At 38.3% G+C, this 14,630-nt stretch overlaps 1 protein-coding gene across 4 annotated transcripts in view; it reads right to left on the reverse strand.

Moving 5' to 3' along the window:
* LOC124157751 overlaps positions 1–14,630 on the reverse strand; it is a 712,413-nt gene that overhangs the window by 66,566 nt on the left and 631,217 nt on the right. For all 4 annotated transcript variants that reach the window (XM_046532751.1, XM_046532752.1, XM_046532750.1 and 1 more), the window contains 8 exons: positions 13,086–13,483; positions 11,753–12,224; positions 10,643–10,930; positions 9,676–10,122; positions 8,846–9,208; positions 6,107–6,385; positions 696–1,013; positions 287–404 (listed from right to left, as the gene is read on the reverse strand). In XM_046532751.1, the coding sequence (XP_046388707.1) occupies positions 287–404; positions 696–1,013; positions 6,107–6,385; positions 8,846–9,208; positions 9,676–10,122; positions 10,643–10,930; positions 11,753–12,224; positions 13,086–13,483 (2,683 nt within the window). The remainder of the gene's footprint in view (positions 1–286; positions 405–695; positions 1,014–6,106; positions 6,386–8,845; positions 9,209–9,675; positions 10,123–10,642; positions 10,931–11,752; positions 12,225–13,085; positions 13,484–14,630) is intronic.

The following is a 14,630-nucleotide window of genomic DNA, read 5'->3' on the forward strand; positions in this document are numbered from 1 at the left end:
AATAATGTAATTTGTTTATAATTGGAAAAGCTTTGGCCCAATAACCATACCCTACTAAAATTACAGCAAATGACACGAAGGAGGCGTAGTTATGTATACTAGTAGCAACATTTACCCTGGAAAATGTAGACTTTTTCCAAATAAGCATGAAAATGTGGCATAGAATAAATAAAAACCAAAGAAACAGATTTTTGTTTTGAGAGATTTTTCTAATGCCAAAGGTAGATGACAGCAAATGAATGATGAACAACTAGAGCAGTGGTTACAAAACTGCACGCATACTAACCTTTAATAGCCCAAAAGTCACGAGGAGGGAGCATTGTGCCTCCAGTGTTGCCTCCAACAGTTTCCAAAAAGGCACGAAGGCACTTGATGTTTTCACGACAAGTAGCAGCCATTTCAGCCTATGAAGAAGTAAAAATAATCACAGCAATCTTTAGACAAATGAAACTAGAAGAATACGTTGAAAAATAGATGAAAGCGTATTTGAGGCACTCATCAAAAATTCCTTGCATTTGTTGAAATCATGAATAACAAATGCCAGAAATGGAAATTGAGCTATGGGCTCTGTGCCCTTTCATTTAAGAGAATTCTCACTGAACTGATACACAGAAGAATGCACCAAAAACTGAATTTGATGAGAAAAAATCATAGCTAATTGCCAAGAAACATGGACTGGAGAGATATGTACTTACATAATCAGCAGGTGGAGGGTATTTCCCAGGGCTGGTCATGGGAGATAATCCACCATTAAGTGCCTTTTCCATAACATTCTCTGTGTACATGACTTGGGCAAGCGACTCCTGCAAAAAGTGGTTCACATCTTCCAGATCAGAGTCCGAGTCAAGGGCAGTCATGGGATTAATACCACACATCCCATCAACCAGGTTCACCATTGGACTAAGAGATGCCGGGCCCTGGTTGCCCAGGATGAAATTGGGTGGGAGCATTGAAGACTGTGGCATTTCTCCAAATGGAGGCCTAGGGCGAGATGATCCCACCAGTCCAGAGACCTGGAAAAACCAAAAAATATCCATTAGAACGAGTTCCTGCACCATTAAATATATATCTTCAAAACTAATGCATGACCCAACAAAAATAAACACAAAACAAAACCAAGAATGTTCATAGTGTACTAATAACTTGTAATGCCTAATCGTTAATTATATATGAATCAATTAAATAATCAAATGAGAAAAGCTTTGGCCAATTCATCCCTCACAGTATAACATCATCATGCTAAATGCAGGTGAGTATTCACTAATATGGAACTAAGATTAATATTCCATAGTATGGATTACTGATTTCAATCCCTTGTGAATGAAGATAGATTATGTTTCAGTATTTTTTCTGGAATTAGCATGGTATTCTAACATCATCTTCAGCATGATAAGATGTGTAATGAGGGGACTACAGGGAAAACTAACTTTAGCAGCTACCAAACAGGTAAGATAAAAGTGGTGGATGAAGTAGAAAAGAGCAACCACCAAAATATATTGAAATTGAACTCAATACAAGAACTCCTGAATATAGGTAATAGTGAATTATGCACTTTCAAATAATGTATGTTGAAGGCTATTTTGTTCACAAACCTACTTGCCTGGATCACTGAGTTGTGTAATCAAGGCTTTAGAATAGTAAACAGAATAGTTAATCATGGACAGGATCAGTGGTGCAGTGAGGGGGAGGTTTTGGAGGAATAAACCCCCCCCCCCCAGAGCTTAGAGAAATTTTTAACTTTAATCCATTTTACTTAATTGGATTGATATTACTAATAGTGTAAGGATTAATAAAATATCCCTCAGAAAGCCATAAAACTCACCATTTTGAACAGTTTATCTTAAATTTCCACAATTTATTAATTTCGCACCTACTGCTTATCCTAGAGGGTATTCCATACCTCCACACAGCCTGATATTAGTTGAACCTAAACCCCCCCCCAGCCTTAATTCCTAGCTGTGCCCCTGAAAAGGATATGTAAATTAACCCATTCGCATCCATCCCCTGGGATTTAAATTGACCATCCCATTTATATCGATCAATTTTCAGGTGAATAAAATCTACAAGTAAGAAAACTATTTCTAAGGTGATTTACATCAAAAACTCATAAAATAGCTCAGGACCAATTGATAGATATCACTATGCTTTCTGCGTACCGGTACACTTGTGATGTTTGTGGCCAGTTTCAGGTTGCATACCAGTATGTACGCTTGTAGATGCGAATGGGTTAATTTCTTTTTGAGCTTTTTTTTCAGTGCTTCTGATGATGTTCATTTTTACTGATGACCACTACTTTTGTTTACTACTCTATCTACATCTTATATATAAAAATGAATCGCAAAATGTGTTGGTAAGCGCATAACTCAACAACGCCTGGACCAATTTGGCCAATTCTTTTTTTAAAATGTTCGTTGAAGTCCAAGGATGGTTCTTACGGCGAGAAAAAATCGAATAATTGCCGGGAAAACCCTAAAAACAGCCCTTTTCTTTTTCACATACAAACGTTTTCTAACTAAAACGTAGAATCAATTTGAGCTTTATTCCTATTATATAAAGTTCATATTAAATTACAAGCACTCACTGTTATCTAAGAAATGTAGGTGTGTTCCTAACGTCAAAAAGTAAATTTGCACTTTCTTACCGCTATACAAAGTTCAAATTCAATCATATCTATCAAAACAGTGTGCGTGTGTGCGTTGGAGCACAGAATACGTCGTTGGAGGATTTAATGTCGCGTTCCGAAACTAAAAAAAAGTGATCGCGGACCCGACCAAATTGAATAGTCACAAAATATAATAATAACAACTTGGTTGGATTCGCGATATTATTTCTTTTGTTTTACTTTCGGCAGGCGACAAAAAAAAACATTGGTATGGCTTTAAAGGATTTGACTTCAAGTCATATCAGACTAAAAAAAAAAACAAATTAAAAAAACAACTGTCAATGTCGATTTGCCGCCTTTGCCGGTGTTGTTTTTCTTGGATTTTCTGTTATACTCTACTGAGTGTGCTTTTGTTTTGTTTGCAGTGTTTTGTTATCTACCTATGAAAAAAAAGTTATTGCATGTGACACAATATTTTAATAATGCCTCCTATAAGACGAGGCAATTAAGTAGAAGAACACGAAATGCTACAAACCAAGCTAATTACCGATCTAATCGTACTGCACAAGAACGTGACGACCGAAATGAACATGAAAGAATTAGGATATCACAAACACGTGAAGCGCGAGCACGACTTTCAAGTAATAATCGCGCAAATTTGAATCGAGCTGCTTTCAGTTACGATGTGTCAATTGACTACAGTAACTACCAATGTGTTGTTATTGGTTCTATGAACTCGGTTTGCTCACATTGTAAAGCATTAAAATACAAAAACGAAGCCAATGGATTGTGTTGCGCAAATGGTAAAGTGAAATTAATACCATTGAATCCACCACCAGAGCCATTGTACTCATATAAAAAATTTTTGGAGGCTTTAGACAGAACCTTAAAAGATCTACGGAGCAATCAGAACCGATTTGGTGGTGCAATGATTTTATTAGCAGGAGATTTTCGTCAAACATTGCCAGTGATTCCACGATCAACGCCAGCTGATGAACTCAACGCATGTCTAAAGTCATCCAATTTGTGGAAATATGTCAAAGTACTTCATTTAAGCAAGAATATGCGTGTTGAGTTGCAAAATGACCAATCTGGAAACATATTCTCTAAACAACTCATTGACATTGGTAATGGCAATTTTCCTATTGACATGTCGACTGGATGCATTAACTTTCCTCAAAGTTTTTGCCATTTAACTCAATCAAAAGAAGAACTCATTCAGAAGGTATTTCCAGATGTTGCTCAAAATTACAGAAACCATGATTGGTTAAGCGAACGAGCTATATTGGCAGCCAAAAACATTGATGTAAATGAATTAAATTTCAAAATTCAAGAACAAATTACAGGCGAATCGAGGATATATAAATCAGTTGATTCGGCAACTAACCAAGACGATGTAGTTAACTATCCACCGGAATTTTTAAACTCGCTGGATTTGCCAGGATTGCCACCTCACAATCTTCAATTAAAGGTTGGATCGGTAATTATAATGTTGCGAAATATCAACCAACCGCGCCTTTGCAACGGCACACGGTTAGCGATAAAAAAACTACTAAACAACGTGATAGAAGCAACTATATTGAAAGGAAAGTATGAAGGAGAAGATGTTCTCATACCGCGCATCCCAATGATTCCGACTGATGTGCCATTTGAGTTTAAACGACTACAGTTTCCAGTGCGGCTTGCTTTTGCCATGACCATAAACAAGTCCCAGGGGCAATCATTAAGTGTTTGTGGTATTAATTTGGAAAACCCATGTTTCTCACATGGTCAATTGTATGTTGCCTGTTCCCGTATTGGAAAACCATCAGATTTGTTTGTCTATGCGCCAGGTAATCAAACAAAAAACATCGTTTATCACAAAGCACTACAATGAAAATAGAACTGATTTTTTTTGTTAATAATTATGATTTACATGATTAAAATTACTTACTTTTAAATGCTTATAGTGTTTTATTTAATTATTTTTAATTCACACCGAATTATTACCAGGGTGACGGTTCTGTTCAGGATAATTTTTTGCAAAGAATATAAAAAAGGTAGGAACAAAACACTGCCACATTACAAATTTTTTTGACAGGACGAAGTCTGTCGGGTCAGCTAGTTCAATATAAATAATAAACTTTTACAGTTTTTAACTGATTTACATACATTAAAATACCTTAACTATAATATGATAATGGGTCAGTGGAGCATAGAAGATGCCAGAAAGGCATATAAATTAAATGTAGATTTCAAATTATAGCATGTATTGATTGATAGTTTCAGCTAATTTTAACTTGCAACTATTTTTTTACAATTTTACGCATATGATCACTGATCCTAACTGAGAAATACTAGTAGAATTGACCATTAGGGTGCGTCGATGGCTAGGTCATTCTGCACCACAACTCAATCTTTTGATTCAAATCATATAACAAAGGGATCGTCACGGCACAATTTAATAACATAAAATAGAAAGGAACTTTTAAATTTACTGATAGATAATTCCGAGTCACATTCATGGAATCAGCTTTGAACCTCTGAGAAACGGGCCTTGTGTTAAAACTAAATGATACGGTAAGCTTTTCAAAAGATTTTCTGATATAATGATATAGTCCAATGAAATATTGGCAACAAAATAGATATTAACTGAGTGGGAAATAATAATTCAGGATGAGGAGAGCAATTCAGAGAGAGTGCAAGTAATTTTATCTGACTCCTTTTTTTGACTTTTTGAACCCCTACGATCGAAAATCCAGGGATCTCTTCAATGTTTTTTTTAAAGGGAAGAGATATAATGAAGCTATGAGCCATTTCTCTCATTATTCAAATTTTATAATGTTACTTATATTTTCTAAAAAGACTTGATTCTAATAGTGCAGCTACCGCAAACATGCCTTTGATCAGAATCATGAATTCAATGCTTCATGTAGTGAAAATTCATTCTCCTGACACAAAACATTTAGGTGAAACAGTGAAACCTCTGTTCACCGACAACTCCTACCTCTGACTTGAGGAAAGAATTCAATTCTCTGGAAGATTGGTATGCATTTATTTAAGGATAAAACCTCTAGTATCCAGGCACTCCTACTTACAGACATGGACACTTTTAGACATAATTTTACTCTTTTGCGGACACCATCACCATGCGTTTTCTGACTGATCTTTAATCACTATTCAGACGTGATATTAGAAATAAAAGGATTTCATTCAGCTAACTTAAATTCCTACGCTATAATTTTTTCCAAGTAAAATAAAGCGTAAAAATGATGTTTTCTTTGGGTCACTTCCCACTTATGGATACCTCTCATGCACACTTTTTTGAGGACAGCTAGTGTCCGTAAGTGAGAAGTTTCACGGCATTATACTCAAAGAATCAATATGAACTTATAATTACACACAACAAAACATGAAAATATACAACCTACAAAGCTAATTTCATACTTATACTAGTAGAGACAAAATAATAACCCATTGTTTTGGGAACAGACACAACAAAACACCAACAGCAAAGACACTTACTGCTTGTCTTTTCCTTCTCCCACTGCCAGTTCTTGAGGATGAGCCTGGAGAGGGTGGAGTTGGAGAATGAGAGTGAGGGAGTGAGCGTTGGCCATCGCCTGGGAAGGAATCGAGAGTTGAGCAAGGTGTTGGAGGCTGCCGAGCAAGAGATGAGCCTCCATCTGATTGGCTGTCAAAGTGCTGGCGATAGTCGTCACCAAACTCCATCAAATTTTTGAGCTGCTCCTTGGTGGTTTTGTCATCATCACTAGTGTATTCACCTCCTTCACTCAGGCAAACCTGTTAAGCATTAAGAGAGGAAAAATTAGCAAACATTTAAAAAGGCCATATCTTTCTTTAATAAATAACCTGAGAATAATTCAATTTAGTGACACACACGCATCTTCTATTGCTTTAAAATGCTTTTTCATTCACTTGAAATTCATGAAAGAGGTTTCAGGATAAAAAAATGAGAATAGAAAAGACTTTTTTCAGTTTCTCCCTTGTGAATCTAAAAATGAATCATTTTATATTGTGACGGAACCCCTTAAATATCTGCCATTAGGTTTATTTCGTTTGTGTGAGATTTATTCTGGTTGTGTTGCTTGAATTGTATGAATTGTATTGGTGAACAAGTGAATGGTGAATACATTTGAAATTGTAGTTCGCCTAGTTCCCAACTACGTCGTCACTGTACGTATCGTGTGCAGACGACGTTAGTGCGGGGAACGCTGGGTAGGGGAACTGAATAAATAGGGAAGCTGAGCGAGAGCAAAAGACAGAGAGTGACGCACGAACGAGCAAAGCATACGCGGAGAAGGAGTAGAGAAAGCAAATGCACCACATCGGAGTCAGCACATTGAGAGGGGGAAAGTGGGGTATGGCCTTTTTGGACTACGCTATAGTGATGGGTCGATCATGAACGATTCGATCAAAAAGATTGAATCACTAGGTGAATCAAATGACTCGTGATTCATTTCGTTAAACAAGTCGATCATCAATCATCAATCACTCCGACTTCCGGTTTCATATCAATCATCTCGGTTTCCGGTTTGTTTCAAAATTTGGAACGATCGATGCTTGATCTCTTTTCCTCAGGGCAGAAATAGTTGTGAGAAAATTAAATACTACATATGTTATGAAGAACTGAATACTTGTGTAATCTTTTTCTTAAATGTTTTCCAGCAGTTATCAGTATTAATAACACCAATACACGTAAAAGGAAAATATTAAGATGACTCCTGTAGGAGAACGTTAAGAAGTAGAAGTTAAAGCTGGTTACATTTTATTGTGCCGTTCATAAAATTATCCTGCAGATCAGATTCATGCATAGTGTGTGGTGTATTTTTTGTTATATTTTGATCACCTATAGTTAGAAATTATTTTATAAGTGTTAAGAAACTGTGGCAGTTTTGCCTTCCCAAATATTTTCATGACACTACTTCCTTCATTTTTGCAATCTAATTTACTTATCTAGGAATTCACAATCAAAATAGTATATGAAATGATAATGTGGATAGCAATCAGCGTTACCAATGCTCTTCGCAGATGAGGCAATATTTATTCGATTATTCAAAGTGATTTATTACATCCATTGATTGAGTCTTTTCGATCTTGATTCCTTTTGAGTCTTTTCGATCATGATTCCTTTTGAGTCTTTTCAATCATGACTCCTTTGAGTCTTTTCGATCTTGATTCCTTTGACTCTTTTCGATCTTGATTCATTTGAGTCTTTACGATCATAGTGATTGAATCAATTGATTGAATCACTTATGTGACTCGAGTCAAAATGATTGAATCACTAAAATGATCGACTTTGCCCATCACTACTACGCTAAGCAAGTTCCTTGGCATTAAAGGGATCGGCATTCTAGAAGAAGTACCTGCCACGATTCAGCAGACGCAATCCACTGTCTGTTGGTCAGAGTATTTTCTACAACTGATCCTCGCAGGAAAGGAAGCATAAGCTAACCACGCCTTAATTCCCTATTTCCCCTCATGAAGCTTGTTAAAGCTGAATAAGTGCGCTCAAGTGTGTGTTTCGTGCTCTCACGCTCGTAGGAAGAAGAAGAAGGACCTTTTTTAGTCAATTTCTCACTGTTCACTATATATCAGAATTGCCTTGACGATAAGTCATTTTTTTTTTAATACATTGCTAAAGAGTGTTAATCTCTCATTGTACTTTATTAGATATCTAAATTGCCTTGACGATTAAGACATTTTCTTTCTTTGAATGCATTGCTAAAGAGTGCTGAATCTTATTGTTGATGAATATTGCATTTAATTGAATTATGTCAAAGGGTATTTTGTGTTTCAAGGGTATTTTGTATCTTAAGGGTTATTTCTTGTTATCATGTTTTGGTTCATTAAAAAGTGATTTATGTTAAAAGGAAGTAGGGCTAGCATCTTGTTATTTAAGGGGGGAGATATGTCACCTTATTCGGCGATTCCTCTGCCACCCATCAATTTTATTGTTTTTGTGCAAATCAAACAGCGCTGGTTGCTTGAAATCCGAATTCCCTACACCTGGATCAGAGGAGGGGAGTGGTGGACAAAGGCTGTGACTCCTCCGACTCAGGGAAAAATAATTACGCGTGTGTCGCCTCGCTTGCTAACCTCACTCGTCCAAATACCATCGGAGAGAACAGAGGGAAATTACTTTTTAGGGTTACCATAAAACGAATTCACACAGAACCCAAACCTTGTCTACTGAACTTTTACTGGGGCTTTATAATAATTAAATCTGGCACCAAAGCCTACCTGATAATTATCCCAAGCTTGTTCAGAATATGAGCTGGTTTCCTCAGTCTGCAGGCTGCCCAGCTTCTCTTCTTCCTCACATTCTTCATCATCTGGCGGGAGTGGAACCTCTGCCATTCTAATGGGCAACCTCCAACCTTCCTTGCAATGGCCAATGCCCTCATCATGCCCATCCACTTCATCCTTTGACTCATCCGCCACCATGTTTGAGGAAGAAAAGTCACTGCCCGTGGACTGGCCACTGCTTCCCTTACTTCCAGGGGACAATCCTTTACTGCTGGTCCGGCTGCCTCTACGATGCATTAGGGCTGCACCCATTTCTCCAAGTAAGCTGTCTGAATTTCCTGACTCACTCTTGTGACCCTGCAATTCAAATTGCGAATTAAACATTAAGAAACAAATAATAAAGCAATCAGCATACTCAGAGAAGATAAAACTTAAACAGTATTTGACATCCTCAAAAATTCAATTCTGATTTTAAAGAGGTATACTCACTTTGCTTGAATAATTAAAATACATGTACCTTTTTCCTCAAAAAAAAACCTAATCTAATGGGAAATGTTTCAACCAATATATTCTTCCATAAGTGAGCACATGAAATGTGAAGACAATTATGCATGTCTACCTCAAAATGCATTTGTAAAACACATTTAATTGCATTTGTAAAGAACATTTAAACGGGAGCCAAAACGCTTCACAATAGGGTGAGTGAGTAAGGACCAAGACCCAATGCAGGAATTTGAAATCACTAAAATGAAGAATAGATATATCTATATAATTACATAAGTACATTAGACTGGGTGGATCAATATCTGGAATAAAGAACTCACCAAAGTCCTCCTCCTGGTTCGAATCCTCTTCTTTCTGGAAGAGCTGGTGCTTGCTGATCCAGCTCCACTCCCAATGCCGTCTCCATCCATGCTCCCTCTCATAGGCGTGAGCTCTCCTGAACCCATCCCCACCCTGCCCGTATTGCTGCCAGCATCTTCCACACCAGTCGAGCAAGATGACGAAGAATATGCGAGGCAGTGAATAGCTTGCTCTGAGGTGGAACGAACAGTGCTATGGATGTTAGGGCGATTGGGAGAGTTTGGAGTGGGTGATGTTGAATGAGGGGTTACAGGCAATGGGTGGATGCCAGGAGAGGTCATGCTGACCAAGTGGCCATGACCTGACACACAGATGCTCCAAGGTCGGCGTTTCTGCTCTGATTTAGGACTGCGCTGGTGGTTACCTGATGAAGTCTTGCTCTTACGTCTCTTGACTCGAAGAACCATCTACAAAATTCAAGATTGCACAAATAAGTCGTCTCATCAAAATAACTTATTTTTGAAATAAGCTATCACCAAGTCCCACATTTAATTGAAAATGACCAAGTACCACATTTATTAATGCTTTATGGGAAAAACAAAAATATAATACAGAGAGTTATGCTTTTTGCACTGGCATTTGATTAATAGAATAAATAATAAATTATACAGACACGCACTATTTCATAAGTTCGAGCCATTAAGAAGCTCTCACAACAAAGAAAAAGTTGAAAGAATGAAATTAATTATTAATTCTGAAATGGTGAACAAAGAGTAGACATCAAATGATGATATTAGATAATTAAGAAGCATCATTAAAATAAAAGAAACATCACAAACACCTGACAGTAATGGAAAAGGCCTGGGCATTGGAGAAAAAAACCCAAAGCCATATACATATTCTAAGACAGATTTATACGTAAACAAAAGGGGAAATGTTAAAATAATTGCACACGAGCATTAAAGTAGACATATTTCATTTTCATACCTTTCCAGAAGGTGAAAGAGTGATTGAGCCAGTGCTACCAGGAAAAGCTCTGCCATCAGCAACGGGTGTGATGTCTCCATCAGTTGGACTAAGAGACAAGGAAGAGATGCCCAAATCTTGGATGACTAAAGGCGATGCCTTGGGCTCCATCAACGTGGCTGCTGTGGCTGAGGACGACTTCCTGCATGTTGCTACACTACCATCAAGGTCACCAGATGACTGTGACTCTGCTTCAGATGACTCTCCAGAACTAGTGTATTCTCCACTGGCATCACAGCTATCAATTGGCTGTAAAAATAAAATACATTACATGAGATTACAATATATAATAAGAGGCTTGGCAAAAAAGGGTATTGAAAATAATGGGTTACAGAGTAAAATCACAGAAGAAAAATATGTATACCTAATTTTTACAAGTATGAGACAAGCCAAAATTCCAGTCCCTTAAAATTCTCTTTTGAAACTTCACAATGGGAAAAATTTATTTTTAAATAATGATAATACATCCCAGTAAGCACAGAGAATATAAGTCACTAGGACAGAGTATATTGAATTGAATATTTAAATATTTGTATATGTTAGATGACAAAAAATGAAAAATATGGGAGTGGAAGTTTAAGCTGCATTAATGATTCCCTAAAAGACATGTAGCCAATGCAATCAATTCGGAAAGCAGGACTTTAGTTCCTTTTGCAAAACAAGTTCAGTTTATTTCAGAATTCCAGAATAAAAAGAAAATATCATCTTTGATTCTGATATTTGAGATAACAAGCCAACGAAAGCCTCAATAGCATTAGTCAACATTTCCTTTGAGTTATGAAATACAATATTAATACTGCAACAAATCGAATAGCAGTATCATTCAGAGCAGGTTCTGTTTATAATATTAAGCTGAGGTAGTCTGATCGATCGAGTATGATTGGCTAACATAATGAATGAAAACAGTACATCTAATAGATTATGTTTGTACTGAAGTAACCATGATACAGCATGAATCTGGGCTTATATGAAAGGCCAGACACAAAGCTAAATTTCATAAATAGGCAATTGCTATTACAAGGTTACTGTCCTTATTCAAACTTAAACAGAAGTGCACCTATGTCTACTTACATATCTCTTGGATGCCTGCTCCTCCTGGCTCTCCGCTGATTCTTCCCCAGCTGGTCCACCCTTCTTCAGCCACTGCCTGATTCTAGCATACTTTCCTTTGGAGCTCACGTCGGCAACACTTGGGTTCAGAGGCAGTGATTCGAAAACCCTTTGGCTGCTCACCCTTGGACTCTCCTTCTCTGCTTCCACGTTGTTGTCATACAGCAGGCTCTTCCGGGATTTCACATCCCTGTGAGACATGTGAGAATACACCCATTCCTCGTCCTCCTCCTCTCCCTCCGTCTCCTCTGCATCCCCATTCGGTATTGCTGATGCCATCTCCACAGTTTCCATCGCCACCACATTTGCTCCATCCTCCTTGTCCCCTTGCCCATCCTCTTCTGCACTCTTCACTCCATTCTCCTTCATCTCGGCTTCCGAGTCTGTGTCAATGCGACGGACCACAAAATAGGCACAGTTTGCACGCTCCCCCCTGCAATTGAATACATATATTCATTGAAGTTGTCTCCGAAGGATGTTAACATCCGAGGTCTTTCTTCTCATAGGAAGGAGATATTGGTAAGGTTACAGTGGTGGAGAATGAAGAGGTTTCTGAAATACAGCTTTGGCCTCTGATGGTTCTTTTGAAAGGTGTATAAATCAAGGGCGTACCCAGGATCAAAACTACGGGGGGCAAGCCATGGTTGTTCAAGTTGTACGTAAGATTTAAGCAAGGAAAAGGTGAATGAAATCAACATTTTACGGAAACTTTAACAGCTCTACATTAGTTTTCAAAATTATTTGCTTGAAAAAATATCACTTTCCTTAAAGAAATTTGCTATTTTCACTTCGAAGGGCAGGGCAGCTGCCCTCTCCTGCCCCTCGCTGGGTACGCCCATGGTATAAATACTGATGAGGTGATCTTAGTGGTCTGGATTATGTAGGAATGGAATGCCACTGATGGGAAGTATGCAAAGGGGTGTGTCTACTTCAAATACCCACATGCACTATGGCCTGGAAAGCCAAAGGTCTGTGGTTCAATTCCAAATGAATTTATGAAATCCAGAGGTCTTAGAGCATTTTCCCCAACCCAATTCAAATGAAAAATCAGGGTACCCAAATAATTGATTATTTCCAACAAATACATTTTTATAGCCCAATGCATTAATAAAAAAATGTGGCGAATTTTATCCTTAAGTAGCCTGGCATATAAAAATACTTACAACATGGTATCAACAATCTTGTGTATTAGCCAGAATTGCCCAAAGCAATTCTGGCTAATACACAAGAACGATGGACATCACTAAAAATGAGAGGGTTAATTATATAACCTATGTAAAAAATTGCAACCCACCTGTCCAGAAAGGCAGACTCCCTCATGTTGGTGCCGTTCTGAAGCGTCGAAGAAGATGAATCGAAGGAGGGGGACGAATCGGCGATGCTGTAGTTCAAAGCTTCCGAGCTGGTCGCCTCCATCACCGAGGGGCCCTCCTCGGTCCCTTTGGGGCCTCCACCTTCCTCGGCCTCCCCTTTTGCTGGAACCTCCTGGCCCTCGCCCAGCCTCGGCTTCTTCACAAGCGGCCCGCCCCCGTGGCACACGCGGCCCCTCCTCGACCCAGGGGACCTCCGACGGACCTCAAGGCAGCCGTCCGACAACCCGCCTCCGTCACCTCTCGACCCGGCAGCTCCGCGCCTCCCGTCCGCCTCCTCACCGTCGCTGGACGCGGGAGACTGCTCCCCGGCGCCCCTCCCCTGCGACGAAGGAAAAGATGAAGAGCGTTAGGGCGCATCCACAAAAATCACACTTCAAATCAACCAAAGACATCAGAAATCATTCCTACCACTATGATACCATTGAGGTGCATTGTGAATCGACAAAATCTCACATAAATTAACCAAAGGCAAACAGAAATTATCTCTACCAACGTGACACCCCGGAATGCCACACCAGGTTTAACTTGCGCCCTCGACACACCACGACAAATGTAAGTCGGCAAGAAAGGGTGCTTTCCAATCACCTTGCGCAGATTAGCTCACATCGCAACAGATTGAAACACATTAGCGCACAAAGAAACAGACGATTGGAACGCATCTGCGCTGATGTGTTTACAAATGGTGGACCGATCGGCGGCAAAAGTTGAATGTTCAAATGACCTGTAGCTTTTGAACTGACCTTCGCCACATGATCAATCAAGAAGGATGATAAATGTTCGTCTATATCATTTTGTATTTATATAAGCACTAGTAAGTATCAATTGAAATATAATACTATGGAACTATCGCTACTTAATAATTACCTCTCCCGAACCGCTACTGTGCCGGCAGTTATACCAGTTATACTTCATTTCGCATTTCTGGATTGAGATACACATACAATAATAATTAATAATCCATATCACGCAGGTAAAGCCGTAAAAAATGTTAACACTGCATTATAAATCTGCCGATTCTATAGTTATTTTGCGGTACTGAATTACAATTAATGGAATAGAATTAACGCCACATGAACGTTAAAGGAAATTTGGTATATAATACGTCCGCTATCCATGTAAGCTAATGAAATAAATCTGCTTAGAATCTAAGCAATATAACATATTAGTTTAATAGCTTACATTCTCCATTTCTAATTTTTTTGATAAGGACAATTTCTCTAGAAAATCGACTAGCCTCCTCTTGCTATCGTCCTTTGCTCATGTTATATCAATCATTACGTTTGACGAAGATAATATTATATTTCCCAAATTACGAGCTTAATTAAACTTATGTAAGACATATACAGATCAAATTATAGTTTATTATTCTCAAATGATCATCATACTTATCTTTGTGATGGTGGAATTCATTTTCCGTCAGCAATATATTTTCCCGCCATCATTAGTTTTGTCTGCTAGCGCAGACG

The sequence above is a fragment of the Ischnura elegans genome, chromosome 4 (assembly GCF_921293095.1).
Source record: "Ischnura elegans chromosome 4, ioIscEleg1.1, whole genome shotgun sequence".
Classification (NCBI taxonomy): domain Eukaryota; kingdom Metazoa; phylum Arthropoda; class Insecta; order Odonata; family Coenagrionidae; genus Ischnura; species Ischnura elegans.